This window comes from Dreissena polymorpha, chromosome 15 (genome assembly GCF_020536995.1).
Source record: "Dreissena polymorpha isolate Duluth1 chromosome 15, UMN_Dpol_1.0, whole genome shotgun sequence".
Classification (NCBI taxonomy): domain Eukaryota; kingdom Metazoa; phylum Mollusca; class Bivalvia; order Myida; family Dreissenidae; genus Dreissena; species Dreissena polymorpha.
In genome coordinates, this window is record NC_068369.1 from 38420501 (window position 1) to 38439285 (window position 18785).

Here is an 18785-nt window from a genome sequence, read left to right on the forward strand (position 1 = left end):
AGTTGTATGTGAGTACTAAGTGTAGTTCGGTGAAAGGTATAGTTTAGTGCTAAGTGCAGTTCGGTGCATGGTTGGTTTAGTTGAGCGCCAAGTGTAGTTAGGTGTAAGGTTAAGTTGAGTGCCAAATGTAGTTCGGTGCAAGGTTTAGTTGAGTGCCGAGTGTAATTCAGGGCAATGTTTAGTTGAGTCCCAAGTGTAGTTCAGGGCAGGGTTGAGTTGAGAGCCAAGTGTAGCTCGGTGCAAGGTTTAGTTGAGTGCCAAATGTAGTTCGTTGCAAGGTTTTGTTGAGTGCCAAGTGTAGTTCGGTGCAAGGTTAAGTTGAGTGCCAAGTGTAGTTCGTTGCAAGGTATTGTTGAGTGCCAAGTGTAGTTCGGTGCAAGGTTAAGTTGAGTGCCAAGTGTAGTTCGGTGCAAGGTTTTGTAGAGTGCCAAGCGTAGTTCGTTGCAAGGTTTAATTGAGTGCCAAGTGTAGTTCGTTGCAAGGTTAAGTTGAGTGCCAAATGTGGTTGGTTGAAAGATTAAGTTGAGTGCCAAGTGTAGTTCGTTGCAAGGTATTGTTGAGTGCCAAGTGTTGTTCGGTGCAAGGTATAGTTGAGTGCCAAGTGTAGTTCAGAACAAGGTTAAGTTGAGTGCCAAGTGTAGTTCGTTGCAAGGTATTGTTGAGTGCCAAGTGTAGTTCGGTGAAAGTTTAAGTTGAGTGCAAAGTGTAGTTCGTTGCAAGGTTTAGCTGAGTGCAAAGTGTAGTTCGGTGCAAGGTTAAGTTGAGTTCCAAGTGTTGTTCGATACAAGGTTTAGTTGAGTGTCAAGTGCCAAGGTACATTAATATCTTACAAGTTATTACTGTATTGAATACAAAAATATGTAATTATACATAATAATGCATGTTTTCAATATATTTCAAAGTTATATGTGAATCATTGACGCTTTTTCTGAATTTTCTGAACATCAAGAATACTCCGTTTAAATTAAGTAGATCTGAAATGCGTACAAATTATTGGCGAGACTTTGTTCGGCAACTTGTCCATGTACTTCAACTTGTAACTAATTAGTCCCATACTCAAGTGGTTGCCAGTTGTTGCACTTTTGTAAAATTGCCACTGATGTATGAACGCTGGAACAAAATCATGTGACGGTGGAAAAATGCATTAAATAATATATGAAGATTTCTTAAATATTGAAATGGGATTTATTCGAACCGCCAACGTACTGATTCTGATTTTATGCCAACATGTTGCAAGTAAGTTTTTAACGTTTATAGATACTAAATAGCATGTGTTTGACATTAAAGTGGACCCGATTTTTAACGCATACTTATATAATATGTTTAGAAATATCATAGTACCAATAGACACGTATCTTAACAGCATGTAATCACTTTGCCACGATATTACGGTGTATGCATAGTTTGAGTTTGGAAATTAAATAACGCCAATGGTAACGCACATGGCATGGTGTTTAGCGCATATATAGATCTACTTATTGTTTCTTTTTTTAATAACATAGTTTCGGATGTGCCTTTTTTATAATATACAAGTGTAGTTCGGACATAACAATCGCTGTTTCTAATAATTTGGCGGTAGAGTCCAATTGGTTTCATAACACCAATTTATACCATTTTAACAAAGTAATTATCAGTCTTGTATCAAGGATTTTAAGATATTTCAAATGGTCAAAAATAGATGATAATACGAAATTTTACATACACGGTCTCAACAAGGCACTAATACCTCTCACAGACACGTGTTGCTGGTCTTGCCCGCTGGGCTGGATTGAGAGACCGGACAGTGTCACGTGCTACCGATTCTGGGACGCCCGCAAGATGACGTGGGACAGTGCGCAGAGCACGTGCCAGGCGTACGGGGGAAACCTTGTGCAGCTAAACTCGAAGGAGGAAAAGGTAAAAAGTATATGTCTAAAAAAAATTAGTATAATTATTTTTATTATTTGTGGTGTGTGCAAACCATCTTGAAACTCTTTTCACACAAATTGTGCTATGTTCTTTTCTTTTTAAGGTGTACAATAGAAACGTCACATGGCCTGAAAAAATAGATTAACTCTTAAGAAAAATAATTAAGTCTTAAAATGATTTTCTTTCTAAAGTTTGTTCATATTTTACGTTGAATATTTATAATATAATAAATAATCTATCCTTGGTGGTGGCAGAAAACTGTATTTGACATAACAAAACGAATATGGTTCCGTTTGGTAAAACTAATGAAAATAATTCTTTAAGGAACGCTTGTGAATATCAGTACAGGCATTATTTTGCTATTTTTGCCTTGATCTGATAAAACAATTATTATGGATGACATGAATCAAGCCTTTTAAAACGTTTTTTAAATTATTATTAAATGACTCAGTAGATTATAGGCCTGTCTCATTAACAAGTATTTGTGTTTGGCAAACTCCGTGAACATAATACATGTAAATTGTATCATAGCTCAGTCAAGTTTAGTGAGTTTCACAACACCCGCCATGACTTCCAACAAATGAAGAAGCTCGTACTAGCCCACGATGGTGGCAGAACACTGTGTTTGACATAACAAAACGGATATGAAATGTTCAGTGTGGTACAACTAATGTTCTAATTTCCGTAAGGGGCGTTTGTGAATATCGATACAGGCATTCCTTTGCTATTTTCGCCTGCTGTCTTATACAATATGGATGGCATGAAACAAGCCTTTGCAATGTTTTTGAATTATTATTAAATGACTCTGTAGATTATAGGCTTGTCTCATTAACAAGTATTTGTGTTTGGCAAACACCGTGAACATACTAAATTGTATCACAGCTCACTCAAGTTCAGTGAGTTTCACAACACCCGTCATGATTTTCAAAAAAATGAAGAAGCTACCAAACTAACCCTAGCTCACGCACTAGAATAGAGGACACATGTTGACGTATTAATCATAAGTTAATAGCATCGTTGTCGTAACATGTGTTTGTAACATGCAAGAGTCGATCTATTAGTCGGTATCGCACTTTGCACACAATAATTGCATACTGCCATGTCCGTTCATATTAAGTGGATGATGCATGTTATTCCTGATTGAACATTTTCAAATATTCAAGATGGCCATCACAAATTGATAGTTGGCATGACTCTTTAATTAGGTTACATACTAACACGATTCTGCAAGCCTTTACTGTATTTTAGGTCAACATACAGCATCAAACATAACACACATATTCTTAACAATTACAATGATGAACAAAAGAAAATACAAAACACTAAGATGGCTGACAAAGTGGCCACCAAAGCAGCTTATTTTGTTTTTCGTTAAATCATTTTAAAACATGTTTTTCTTTTTATAGTTGTATAACGAATATTCTTAACCCGTTAATCAAGCAGTTTTATGTCATGTTCACATTGCTGCCTTCAAGATAAAATGTATTCTCTCATGTCAACGATCAAAATAAAGCACGTTGCTGTCAATTTTTAGCATAGGTGCAACGCACCTATGCTTAAGGTATATACTACATTTCGAAAATGCACATGATACGGTTGACCATTATGAAGCCTTACCTGATCAAAAATCAGACGAAATTTCTATTTAATATAGTATATGGTAATTCTACAATTTTTTATTTGGAAACATTTTTCTAACGTTTTCTTCCAAGAATATTGCTGACACCGTTTTTAGTGAATTTTTCTAAGACCGTTTTATGTCAAAAAATCTCCTTATAACCTAAAACAAATTTTGTTCGTAAAACAATTCTATCTGCACTATAAATCTCAATCTCCTACGCAGTGGTCTCCCTTATACTAGAAGTTACTGACCGGGCGAAGCAAGGGAAGTAACTGCTGTGAGGAGTTTCTATAAAAATCTGCATTCAGAAATCTGTATTCAGAACTTAATCTGTTGTGCACATCTGCATCTAACGCTTACCACAATTTTTACGACAAATTCTTGACGAAGACGAATAGGGTAGCGTCTATTTACTTAAGCAGCAACTTCCCTGTATCTTGCACCTATGCTTTTAACGCCATTGGCGCTCTCGTTTTTTAATGAGAACAATTCTTGATAATATCACAAATGTATGCTTGACTTAATTACTTGGCATCACTAATTATCTTTGTGAGACCGAACAACACTCGAGATCAAATGATGGCTACATTCAGTGGCGGTGTCATCCTTGAAGGTAAAATGCTAAAATAATCACTTTATTGAGAAAAAAAGGCATGTTATTTGGCAGCAATTATTACGCACATTCATAGCCATTGTTTGTTGATGATGATGATGACAAAATACAAACATGTTTTTAATTGCTTTCAGAAATGGATCATAGAAGAGGTGAGCAAGTATCCGCCCAGTTACGAATGGTGGATCGGACTTCGGAGAAATCAGGAGAACGAAAGCCTATGGCAATGGATTGACGGCTCATTCAGGAACGAATCCAACAATAACATGTAAGCGTTGTAAAGCATCACGATAACACGTTCGGAAAGTATTTCAATGACAACACATGTATTGATTATATAAACAACACGTTTGGTAGTTCTAAACCACGCGTTCATGTAAAATATGTTACCGCCCATGCACCCCTATTGTGTTTTATACCTTTAAGCGGTTTTGTTTTTGTTTCTAAAAGAAATATTCCGCACTTAATTTGTAATTGATACACATTTGTTCAATAAATCAATAACCTGCATAACGTTTGTTCAGAATATTTGTATTTCAATATTAATGACAGAATTTAAATCGCTCAAAGCGTACACTGGAACAATTTGTTAACATTGGCATCATATTTTCGTGAGCAGATTGTGGGGATCCGGGGAGCCGAACAATTTCCGTGACTCAGAAGACTGCGGCGAGATTTGGGACAATCTTCTCAACGACAAGGACTGTCGCATCCCGCTACAGTCCATATGTGAGAGGCCTAAAGGTAGGGTGTCAAAATTATTTTTATAAATTTTAAAATTGTAATTTCAATAGTGTTTAGAGTTGCATTGAGATGCTACAGGAGTATTTTGTTTATTTGCATTTAACTATTTTGTTTGTAGCTCCGGGTCAATTGTGAGGGTCGGAGCTCTTTAAAACCGGTTAAACCCATCAAATGCCTTACGCTGACCGTTTCAATGACCGTTACTTATCAAATGCCTTACGTTGACCGTTTCAATGACCGTTACACATCAAATGCCTTACGCTGACCGTTTCAATGACCGTTACACATCAAACGCCTTAAGTTGACCGGTTCAATGACGGTAGGTTTAATCATTTTTCGTGTATGTGGCATCCGTTTGTTTAATTATATATCCAGTACTTTGACCTATTTCTGCTTGATTTTCCATACATAAAGAGACTCGTGTAATAATTAGGGTTTACAAATGCTGTTGTACTGGACTTCATTTAAATTATGTCATATTTAATTGTGTGCTAAAAACCCCTTATGCACACAGGGAAACTTAACATCGCACTAAAGAAGAACGCACTCACAACTCAAAGCGAATCAATCAGTTTTAAGCATGGATATTCTACAATTCATTTTGTACACTTGAGGACTTTTCTAACGCACCACGTTTCAAACTTGAATATCTCAGTAAAGATATTGATTTAAAATTGTACATACGATCATTTGACTACATTCTATGCAAGCTCACGATAAAATCATTCATCCGTGACGATTGGACGCTTTAGCACCTGAGGTAGGTGTGGTTCCATATGTTTGCACGTAGAAATGTTAAAACGCCATTTAATTCTAGTTTTATTTCAATTTAATTATTTTAGGTGGGTTCTTACACAAGTAAAACATAAAATTAATTTACAAAACAATAAAGCTCGTATGAATATTCAGGATCGCAATCGCGCACTTAGCATTTTACAGGCTACCTTTCCCACTTGCTAAAGCGTCCGATCGTCACGGATGAATGATTTTATCGTTAGCTTGCACATATTGTAGTCAAATAATCACATGTGCAATTTTAAATAAAAATATTTACTCATTACTGAGATATGTAAGTTTTAAAAGTTGCGTTAGAAAAATCACCAAGTGTAGTAAAGGCGACATATGTGTTATTCCAATTTAATTTCAATTTCATAATTCTAGGTAAAATTTTACACAAGAAAAACATAACATTAATTAAAGAAAAATAATATGGCTCGTATGAATATTCAGGAGCGAAACGACTTACTCGGCATGTTGCAAGCCGGTAAGTTATTTAAGACGTCTAAGTTTATGCGTTTTACTTTTCACATTGTTATTATTTAACGTTGTACGAGTTTGCGAATTTGACTTTTGAAGTGACGCTTTTAATTTGTTAAGTTTTATATTTTGTTGTTTTTCAATTTAATTAAATGTTCAGTAATTATCAGATATGTGTTGAATTATTCTTGGTCCAAATGTCAACACAAGCCATTCAAAAATAAGGGAGCTATATTGATATGATTAAGTGATGCGTTAGAAAAGTCTCAAAGTGTATACCACAATCAGGTTTTAGTCGAAAAAACGCTAATACTATTTAATCGAAATAATACCAGTAAATGATGTGTTGCAATTGTTGTTTTGGAAGGGGCTTCACGTGTGCACTTCACGAGTTTTGTAAAAATTATTAAACTGAATGCATGAACGTTATGATGTTATTTCTCTAAATACATTTTGAATGACAGCGAGATGTAGTTGATAGTCGTTTTGGTTTCATTTAATCATACCTTAGAAAGTCACTTGAAATAGATTCTCATTTATTGATATCTAACTTGAAGCGTGACGCTATGACTCTAAAAAGGTCGCCGTGGCGTTATGGATGTGGTGTTCGCCTAGCGACCGGGATATCACGGGTTCGATCCCACTGTGGGAGCGTTCTTTAGATCTTCCTCATACCAAGTACTGGTTCTAGGCCCAGGAAACGGACGCGAGAGCGTTTCGATTGTAGATCACCAGCACTGGCCTTAGACATAGCTCACGCAATTTAACTTATATTTTAAATATATACACGTCTTAGGTACTTTTTAACTGGTTGGTTATTGTTTTTAGAATTATTTAAGGTATTTTACCTCTTTAAACATGTAATTTTACCCAGACAAATGAAAGATTATCTTTTTTCATTATATTTTAATTATCATTTCACATAAAAGGGCCTTTTCACGTTTGGGTAAATTGACAAAATTGAAAAAAGTTGTCTCAGATTCGCAAATTTTCGTTTGAGTTATGATATTTGTGAATAAACAGTAATACTTAACATTGACCATGCTCTAAAATAACCATTAAATTCATATTTTAACGATTTAAAAACACGAAATTTATAAAGCGTTGCAACGCGAAACGAATTAATAATTTAGAGAGTTCTGTTGTTGTCGTGAAACGGAAGGATTGCCGAGTGGTCTGAATCGTAAACTTTTTACTCCAGGATTCCAGGGGTTAGTGGTTCGAGCCGTGCTGAGGGTTACCTTCTTTCTTTTATTTTTAAATTGTATTCTTGATTTTTTTACTGGATAATTTTATATGCAATGTTTACATTTATCAATATGAAGCATTTAATGACAAATTTCAAAATATGCGAAAATCTGTGAAAAGGCCCCTTTAACGAACCAACTTATAAACTATGGGGCAAAAAAAGTACAATATTATATTTTAAATTCGGGTTTCAAATTGGTACGGACTTGGACCGTTGCAATTCTTAAGTTATTATATGTTTAACGACAATAAAATAAAAATGTACATGTGTAAGCAAACCTTTAAATGCTTAAACTTACAAATTAAATAAAATCTGGACTAAGACATTACATGAACTTCATAAAATTAAACAGAATGAATACATTGTGTGTATTTAATATAATGTCGTTAAGTTGAGCAACATCAAATTGTTTGTTCGTTGGGTCTCGACGTGAAATAAACTATTCTACGTTATATTAAATGTAAGGCAATTAATTAAACATGAGTATTTCCGGTATTTATTTATTGATACTGTAGTGCTAGATTATTTGTGTTTATATGGAATAAGGGTATATTATTTATGTATTAATATTGGAGTGCTTGATTTTTTGTGTTTATATGGAATACGGTAAAGTATGTATATATTTATACTGGAATGCTTGATTATTTGTGTTTATATGGAATAAGGTATATTATGTATTTATTTATACTGGAGTGCTTGATTATTTGTGTTCATATGGAATACAGGTATATATTTTTTATTGAAATCGGTTTGCTTCATTTTTGTTATGTGTTAATTGCAGAATTACACATTTTGTTTCAGAATCACCTCTGCTCTGCGATGTAGTTCACGGCTGGTTTGACCTGACTGTTGCCGGCGCCGACACCGCCTGCTTCAAGATACTGGACGGCGTAGACAGCTACGCGGACGCTGAGTAAAGCTTAGACGAGTTTTATGTTCAAGCGTTATAGCAATAAAACACTACATACGAGCCTGGTTCTGGGAAAACTGGACCTTAAGCACGTGCGTAAAGTGTTGTATCAGATAAGCATGTGCAGTCCGCACAAGCTAATCTGGGATGACACCTTCCGCGTTAAATTAATGTTCGCTAAAAAGAGTCTTCCTTTTAACACAAAATAGTTTAAAAGCGGAAAGTGTCGTCCCTTTTTGGCCTGTGCGGACTGCAAAGGCTTATCTGGGACGACACTTTATGCACATGCGGACTGCAAAGGCTTATCTGGGACGACACTTTATGCACATGCATTAGGCCCCGTTTTCTCAGATCACGGCTCATCTGTAGTTACAGACTAAAGGTCTACATTATACAATGTTAATAGTGTGGTATGCATGTGATTAAGGAACATGCATTTCCGTTTTAGCTCTTTTAAAGATATTTACGTTAGATTCATACTTCATACCAGCGAAATACAAAAGCGGAGACTAAGCAAATCAGTTATATATACGGATCTTCAGTCATCAGCCTTACATTAAACATACACAGTTCAGGACTTTGCTTAAGAAACAAAACCTGACACACATCAGCGGTACTAGAATTGATAGTAGAAGCTCTTCTATATAAATAGCATTTACATATTTAAGTGCTTTAAGCGTAAACTGTAAATCAGATGAACAATATTTGCATTATTACGAACTAAATAAAAATCAGATGATGCTATTAATATTGCGTATTGTTCAAGGGCTGCATGTCTGAAGGAAGAGTCCATTTTGGCGCGCACTGAGAGCCGAGATGTGCTCGTTGCTCTGACGGCCCACCTGACAAGCCACGCACCGGCCTCTACTTTCTGGTTACCCTATATGCTCTATACCTCGGTATGTCACGTGGTCGCACGCGCCGGCCTCTTCTTTCTGGTTACCCTATATGCTCTATACCTCGGTATGTTACGTGGTCGATACGCACCGGCCTCTACTTTCTGGTTACCCTATATGCTCTATACCTTGGGCATGGTCGATACGCGCGTGACATGTATCCATTGGCGCTCAATTGGCGCAATTTTTATGGTTGCCATGTGTAGCGTACACAATTTGTTCCCAACTGATTTGATTAAATGTTGTTAGAATATCCTTACTTTATATTTGATAAAATTGCAAAAAACAGCATACGATTATGGAAAAGACATATTTTTAAATGGTTGAGACACATTTTTGTCTGACGCAGGGCACCCCGTCTTGGAGATTTCCCGGAAGTGACGTCGATGTGACGCCACAATGGTGGTTAGCTGAAACGCCGGAAACGCAGACGCAAGTTGATTATGCTCTTATTTTTAAAATATATAAGAGACGATAATATTACAATTCTTAAAACAGTAACCCCTTAAATACTTTGTGTTCTTATATGTGATGTCAAACGTATTGCTATTTCCTGTATGTGATTTAATAATAATTGTTTATTATTTTAAAAATGAAAGTGTTTAAATATTTTTTTCACGTTCCTGTTGCTTAGATTGATAGATGAAAAGAAACTGTGTGCCGTGGTCAACGCAAGTATCGATGATAACAGAAATTGGAGCCCAGTGTCATGCGACAGTCTGAATACAGCCGTGTGTCGCAAGCCCATCGGTGAGTGAAACAAAATAGCTTTGGTAGTATGGAAGGACAGTGTGACATGGTGCAGCAAAGTAGCTTTGGTAGTACGGACGGACAGTGTGACATGGTTAAACAACGTAGCTTTGGTAGTAAGGACGGACAGTGTGACATGGTGAAACAAAGTAGCTTTGGGAGAACGATGGACAGTGTGACATGGTGAAAGTAGCTTTGGTAGTTCGGACGAACAGTGTGACACGATGAAAAAAACGGACGGACAATGTGACACGGAGAAAAAAAGTAGATTTGGTAGTACGGACGGACAGTGTGACACGGTGAAACATAGAAACTTTGGAACTACAAACGAACAGTGGGACACGGGGATACACAGTAGCTCTGGTTGTAAGGCCGGACAGTGTTACACTGTGAAACAAAGTAGCTTTGATAGTAAGGACGGACAGTGTGACATGTTGAAACATAATAGCTTTGGTAGTACGGACGGACAGTGTGACACGGTGAAACAAAGTAGCTTTGGTAGAACAGACAGCCAGTGTGACACGGTAAAACATAGAAGCTTTGGTAGTACGAACGAACATTGGGACACGGGTTAACCAAGGAGTTTTGGTAGTCTGGATGGACAGAGTGACACGGTGAAACGAAAAAGATTTTGTAGTACGGACGGGCAGTGTGACACTGTGAAACAAAGTAGCTTTGGTAGTACGGACGGACGGTGTGACATGGTGAAACAAAGTAGCTTTGGTACTACAAACGGACAGTGTGACACGGGGAAAAAGTAGCTTTGGTAGTACGGACGGAAAGTGTGACATGTTGAAACAAAGTAGCTTTGGTAGTACGGATGGACAGTGTGACATGATGAAACAAAGCAGCATTGGTAGTACGGATGTACAGTGTGACAAGGGGAAACAAAGTAGTTTTGGTAAAACGGACGTCAGTATGACCTGTTGAAAAAAAGCAGCTTTGGTAGTACGGACGGATAGTATGACATGGTGAAACAAAGTAGCTTTGGTAGTACGGTCGGACAGTGTGAGATGTTGAAACAAAGCAGATTTGGTAGTACGGACGGACAGTGTGACATGTTGAAACAAAGAAGCTTTGGTAGTACGGACGGACAGTGTGACACGGTGAAACAAAGAAGCTTTGGTAGTACGGATGGACAGTTTGACATGGTGAAACAAAGAAGCTTTGGTCGTACGGACGGACAGTGTGACGTAGCTTTGGTAGTACGGACGGACAGTGTGACATAGTGAAACAAAGTAGCTTTGGTAGTACGGACGGACAGTGTGACATGTTGAAACAAAGCAGCTTTGGTAGTACGGACGGACAGTGTGAGATGTTGAAACAAAGCAGCTTTGGTAGTGCGGACGGACAGTGTGACATGTTGAAACAAAGCAGCTTTGGTAGTACGGACGGACAGTGTAGTCCAGTCGATTTGTGTGAAAATTGTGCAGAAAATGATAAAAGCATGAAACTTTGCAGAAATGGAGTTAATGTTATAAAAATTAATTACGGATATGGACCCATCTGAAAAAATCAAAATGGCGGATTTTGGCAGCCATTTTAAAATTGCGGCCATAATTTGTTCATAAAATCTTCAAAAAATCATAACAAATATATTTTTTCATATATTTCAATAGAATTTGGTTTACAAATCTCTTATAATATTCCCAATCAACAACTTCCTCAATTTGCAAAAATACAATGGCCATCTTAAATAGCGGCCATTTGAAAATTATATATTTCGAATTTGCCAAAAAAGGAAATTCATCTTTTTTATTATTTTTTTATTAATATTAGGAGGACCCAGCATTGAGTCTTATTCTAGTTCTGTTGTCGAATCGCAATAAAAACTAACAATTTCTCAGCAAGTACAGTTCAACTGTGCAATAAGTCCTCGAAAAGAGGCAGATGCAATTTACCATTCTTCAGATAGAGAGCATCGATTGCCAATATACTTAGAAATGGTTATCCACGCAGAAACAAGAAAAAGGATCTTGTTGATAAACTTTTCAGTTTAGGACTCAGCATATCATCTGACAGATTGATGAATATATCGAAAGCTATGGGAAATTTTATTTGTGACAGATTTCAAAATGATGATGTTGTTTGTCCAGCAAAACTTCATGGCAATATTTTTACAACCGGAGCAGTTGATAATATTGACCACAATCCAAGCTCCACTACAGCTAAAGGACCATTGCATGGAACAGCGATTTCTCTATTTCAACACCCAGAAGTTGATAACCTAAGTACTAATAGAGAAGGGATCTTTATCAATAAAAACCTGAAAAGACACAATATAAAACCGCTACCAAAAACATACTCAATAGTACCACCTGTCATTCTCCCGAAAGAGCCAGCTGCTGTACCACTTTTGAAAGGAACATTGATGATCCATTCAGACCATTTCAGTGATGCACAAGGCTTAGAGTATAGGTATATCTTATTAGTAGAGCTTATAAAATATACAAAAGCATGTAGTATAAAAATAACATTAGCGCATATGACTTCACATATTTGCTTAATAGCCATTTCGCACACGAATACAAACATACATTTATATCTATGTAGCACTTACAATTGCTTTGATAATGCAACTCTGGATCTAGCATCAAACTTAAGATTTTCTATCTGAACATATTCATGCTTATATGTAAACTTAATTGGGCTTACTCTTGCTAATTTAGAGGTGGCTCAATCTTGTACGCCAGGACAGGAAGAGGCGAATTCTGCTGCAATGATTCGGCACTCAATGGCCATTATCAAAGAGTGTGTCAATTTTCTTAATCCAGATCAAATACCTGTTATGGCATGTGATCAGCCACTTTATGCGCTAGCCAAAAACATTCAATGGATTTGGCCTGAGAGATACGGAAAGAGAGAGAATCTTATTGCAGTGATGTTTTGTGGTCTTCACATAGAGATTGCTGCTTTGATAATATTGGGAATTGGCTACAGGATAGTGGCTGGGTGAATGCGTTAAGTCAGTCTAATGCTGCATCTGCCGGTACAGCAGTCTCAATTCTTAAGTCATCACATGTAACTAGAACCCGACATGCGCACCAGATAACTGTTTGCTCTTTACATATTTTGATGCATAAGTCCTATACTCACTTCTTAGACAGTGTCGACGATATAGGGGTCAATAGTATCAGTTTTGAGGAGTGGAAAGAAAGAAGAGAAATGGAAAGTCCACTGTTCAAATTCTGGTCACTTACATTTAAGTTTGATCTGATAGTTATTATCTTTGTCAGGTATCTACGAGAAAGAAATTTTGAGCTGTATAATGAATCTTAAACCATGTTAATTCCCTGGTTCTTCGCATTTGACCATTCAAATTGCGCTCGTTGGCTCCCTATTCATGTGAGAGATATGATAGAATTGAACAGCGTAGCACCAAGTATAGCGACAGAATTCAAGAAGGGTCATTTTGTTGTACAAAAAAACTCACCACGCATTTTCTGTTATAACTATCGACCATGCTCATGAGCAAAACAACAATTTAGCGAAGGGAGAAGGTGGAGTTATTGGGCTTACAGAAAATGCATCTTATCTTCTACGATAGATGGTATGTGGTCCAGAAATTGCTCGTGTGGTTAATGAGTTTCAGTTTTCATAAGAACGTATCAAGCAAGAACAAACTAAAGGGCCGGACATAAAACACCATGAGCAAGTAGAAAGTAAACAGAACATTTGTTACAAAAGTCCAAGCGATGACAAATACTTTTGAGAAAACGGGTAATCCATTCTTGGAAGAATGTGAGGATCTTTTAGTCATAGGCGCGCGTGACATTGCTGATCCAAAGGTTGCAAGTACAATACGAAATATTGAACAGATTGGGAAGAATCACTAAACCACTTTCTGATCCCATAAAACAAAACAAATTACATCTATTCAGTCGTCAAGAATCCAAGGTTGTCGCAAAGAATAAACAGCAAATTAGTTCACTGAAACAAAATTGTTCGTTATTTCCTCAGTTGTATGTCTTCTGTCAAGCTCGTGACGGTAATCTTGACGAATTCTTTCGTCATAAGAATCAAGCTTATCCACCTTCTCTTTCACAGTTCGGACAGTTGAGACTCGGTTCAAAGTCAGATTTGTTAGTGCCTCTAGAGAAGATCATCACACCAGAATCTGAAAGTCCCGAGATAGAAACTCTGATCTTAGACGGACCTGTAATTGTCAATATGCTGAAGCCAATATCTGCAAGACGTTCCAAGATTATGCCAGAAACGTTTTTCTACCTTATATTGATAACCAATTGAAGACGTGTAGCAGAGTTGATGTTGTATGGGATGAATAGCGCAGTTTGAAAGCTTCAACCCGTGGCAAGCGTGGAAAAGAAATAAGAAGACGTGTTCAGGCAGATTCAGCCATTCCATGAAACTGGTAATCATTTCTTCTTATTGATGACAATACGACGGAGTTATTTACCTATCTAGCAGAACAGTTATCGACAATTAACGCAACCGATGACAAGATAGTGGTTTCGACACTAAGAATGGAAGTTGTGTGCAATTGTCCAAGCAAGGATACTCTTCCATGCCTTTAGAGGCTGTGACCAAGTGTCATTCTTTTCTAATTGTGGAAAAAAGACTGCATGGGAAACATGGTCCGTCTTTTGATGGAGTAACTACAGATTTCGAAACACTGAGTGATAAGCCAGATATCGATAGTATCAATGAATGTACTTCAAACATTGAACGTTTTGTGGCATTGTTGTATGATAGGAGCAGTGAGTGCATAAACGTAAATGAGGCAAGAAAATATCTTTTTACTCGAAAAGGGCGTGCAATCGACAATATCCCACCAAGCTCTGCTGCGTTACATCAACACATCAAGAAAGCTGCTTACCAGGCAGGATTTTGCTGGGGACAGTCACTGATCAAACAACACAAGTCCCAACCACATAGCTCCTGGGGTTGGAAGCACAGCAAAGATAGAATGTGGGAACCTTTCTGGACAACCTTACATCAAGCGTCCGAGTCTTGTGCAGAACTCACCAGATGTGGATGCAAAAGTGAAAATAGCTGGCGAGGACGTTGCAAGAGTGTTAAAGCAGCTTTGAGCTGCACAGCTCTGTGTAAATGCGGAGGGCAATGTGATAGGGAATGAAAACATTAACTTTTACTTTGCACTTGACAATAAACGTTTATTTGATCATGCACATGTGATCTGTGTTGTAAGAGTTGATAGTGAACTCTTAATTAACCTGAATTTGTTTCAAAAACTATTCAAATTATATCAACCACTTGCTATTGTTATTATGCTTACCGTGAATGTTTCAAATAGATCGTAACAAATGTTCAAGACGGTATAATATAATATTTTTCAATAATTTTGACAAATGTGGCTAGAATTTCATATTTCAAGATGGCCGTCATTTAATTTGATCATATTTATTTTTTAATTTGGTTTTTTAAAACATTAGATCTTATTTATTTTTAATTTGGTTTTTATAACATTGACACGGTCATTTGCTTGGTAAATACAATATTTCAGGTCAGTTGATACATTAATACTATTTTGTTGAATTTTTAAATGTATTTTTTGGAAATTTGACGGCCGCCATTTTAAAATGGCCGCCATACCCCTATATGCAAATTTTTGAGAGTGGGTCCATATCTGATTTTGTTCAGTATGCTCTAAGCTAGTATTCTGCAAATTTTCATTCTTTTATCACAACTTGAACAATTCTGGTGAAAATCTGCACAAATCGACTGGACTAGTGTGACATGTTAAAACATTGAAGCTTTGGTAGTATGGATGGACAGTGTGACACGGTGAAACAAAGTAGCTTTGGTAGTACGGACGGACAGTGTGACACGGTGAAACGAAGCAGCTTTTGTAGTATGAACGGACTGTGTAACACGGTAAAATAAAGCAGCTTTGGTAGAACAGACAGACAGTGTGACACGGTGAAACAATATTGCTTTGGTAGTACGGACGGACAGTGTGGCACGGTAAAACCAAGTTGCTTTCGTAGTACGGATGGAAAATGTGACACGGTAAAACAAAGCCGCTTTGGTATTACGGACGGACAGTGTGACACGGTGAAGCAAAGCAGCTTTAGTAGTACAGACAAACAGTGTTACACGGTGAAACAAAGTAGCTTTGGTAGTACGGACGGACAGTGTGACACGTTGAAACATAATAGCTTTGGTAGTTCCGACGATTAGTGTGACACGGTGAAACAAAGCTTGTGTAGTACGGACGGATAGAGTGACACGGTGAAACAAAGCAGCTTTGGTAGTAAGGACGGACTGTTTGACATGTTGAAACAAAGCAGCTTTGGTAGAACGGACGGGCAAAGTGACACGGTGAAACAAAGTAGCTTTTGTAGTACAGACGGACTAAGTGACACGATGAAACATAGTAGCTTTGGTAGTACGAACGGACAGTGTGACACGGTGAAACTTAGTAGCTTTGGAAGTACGAACGGACAGAGTGAAACGGTGAAACAAATTAGTTTGGAAGTAATGACAGACTGTGTGACACGGTATAATCAAGTAGCTTTGTTAGAACGGACGGCTAGTGTGACACGGTGAACCAAATCAGCTTTGGTAATATGGACGGACAGTGTGACACGGTAAAACATAGAAGCTTTTTTTGCAGGACGGACGGACAGTGGGACAAAGTGAAACATAGTAGCTTTGAATCATGGGCGGACAGTGTGAAACGGTAAAACAAAGTAGTTTTGGATGAACGGACGGACATTGTGACACGGTGAAATCTACTAGCTTTGGTAGTACGGACGGCAGTGGCAGTGGCACGGTGTAAAAAGTTGCTTTGGAAGTACCGACAGACAGTGTGACATGGGAAAACAAAGTACCCTTGGTAGTACGGACAGACAGTGTGACATGGGCAAACAAAGCAGCTTTGGTAGAAGGGAGGGACATTTTGAGACGATGAAACATGGTAGCTTTGGTAGTACGGACGGAAAGTGTGACACTGGGAAACAACGTAGCTTGGGTAGAAGGGAACAGACTGTGTGACACGGTGAAACAAAGCAGCTTTGGTAGTATGGGCGGACTCTGTGACACTGGGAAACACAGTTGCTTTGTTAGCACGGATGGACAGTGTGACACGGTGACACAAAGTTTCTTTGGTAGTACGGATGGACAGTGTGGCACGGTGAAACAAAGTAGCTTTGGTAGTACGGACGGACAGAGTGGCACTGTGAAACAAAGTAGCTTTGGTAGTACGGTCGGACAATATGACACGATGAAACATTATAGCTTTGGTAGTACGGACGGACTGTGTGACATTGTGAAACATTGTAGTTTTGTTATTACGGACGGATTGAGGGACATTCTGAAACAAAGTAGCTTTTGACAGTACGGACGTACAGTATGACACGGTAAAACAAAGTAACTTTGCTGGTACGGACGGACAGTGTGCCATGGGAAACCAAAGAAGCTTTGGTAGTACGAACGGGCAGTGTAACATAGGGAAACAAAGTAGTTTTTGTATTACGGACTGACATGTATATATTTTAACATCGACAGAGCTTGGACGATTAAACACGTATTACGGACTGACAGTGTTGCACGATTAAACAAAGTAGCTTTGGTAGTACGGACGGACAGCGTGACATTGTGAAACAAAGTAGCTTTGGTAGTACGGACGGATAGTGTGGCTCGGTGAAACAAAGTAGCTTTGGTAGTACGGACGGATAGTGTGGCTCGGTGAAACAAAGTAGCTTTAGTAGTACGGACAGACAGTGTGACACGGTGAAACAAGCAAATTCGTTGAATTGATATCCCCCGCCAATATACTTCTGGACACAAATAGTTGTCTGGACGGATGGACAACGCCAATGTGTATCATCCTCTTATCCATATATATATATATATACTCCTACCTAGTTTCAATGAAATCCGTCAAAGCACTTTCAAGATATGGCTCCGGACACACAAACAAACAAAGCATTTTTTCATGATACAAAGGGCCAATACTCCGTTATTATCCGATGGCGTACAATGCCATTTGGGTGCATCATCCTCTTGTCCATATATTTATATACTCATACCAAGTTTCAATGAAATCCGCCAAAGCACTTCCAAGATATGGCTCCGGACACAAAAAAACAACATTTTTTCAAGATACAAAGGGCCATAACTTCGTTATTAACAGATAGTGTACAAAGCCATTGGGCGTGCATCATTCTCTTATCCATATATATACTCATACCAAGTTTCAATGAAATCCGCCGAAGCACTTCCAAGATATGGCTCCAGACACAAAAATGCCGGACGGACGGAAAGACGGACGGAAAGACGGACGGACAACGCCAAAACAATATCCCTCCGCCTATGGCGGGGGATAACAAAGCAGCTTTAGTAGTACGCGGACGGACATTGTGACACGGTGAAACAAAGTAGCTTTGGTAATTTTGATAGACAGTGTGACACGGGGAAACATAGTAGCTTTGGTAGTACGGACGGACAGAGTGGCACGGTGAAACAAAGTAGCTTTGGTAGTACGAACTGACAGTCTGACACGGTGAAACATAATAGCTTTGGTTGAACGGACGGACTATGTGACATTGTGAAACATTGTAGTTTTGGTAGTACGGACGTACAGAGGGACATTCTGCAATAGTACTGACGGACAGTATGACACGGTGAAAAAAAGCAGCTTTGGTAGCACGGACGGACAGTGTGATACGGTGAAACATAGTACCTTTGGTAGTACGGACGGAATCTGCGACATGAATTGTTATTATCAAAAGGAGTATGACATTTCTTGCACCATTGATAGAAAAATGACTATAAAGCTCCATCGGTTTAATATTGATCTATATACAGGTTCATAAGTTGATAAATACACACTATTAAAGAATAATAATACT

At 38.0% G+C, this 18785-nt stretch overlaps 1 protein-coding gene across 1 annotated transcript in view; it reads left to right on the forward strand.

Annotated features, from left to right (window-relative positions):
• The first annotated feature begins 1072 nt into the window (after positions 1-1072).
• Positions 1073-18785, forward strand: part of LOC127859695 (C-type mannose receptor 2-like) — a 29842-nt gene continuing 12129 nt past the window's right edge. Inside the window, exons 1-8 of the mRNA XM_052397201.1 lie at positions 1073-1236; positions 1736-1896; positions 4277-4410; positions 4762-4886; positions 8194-8305; positions 9069-9201; positions 9548-9630; positions 9833-9948. Of these exons, the coding sequence (XP_052253161.1) occupies positions 1179-1236; positions 1736-1896; positions 4277-4410; positions 4762-4886; positions 8194-8305; positions 9069-9201; positions 9548-9630; positions 9833-9948 (922 nt within the window). The 5' untranslated portion in view covers positions 1073-1178. The remainder of the gene's footprint in view (positions 1237-1735; positions 1897-4276; positions 4411-4761; positions 4887-8193; positions 8306-9068; positions 9202-9547; positions 9631-9832; positions 9949-18785) is intronic.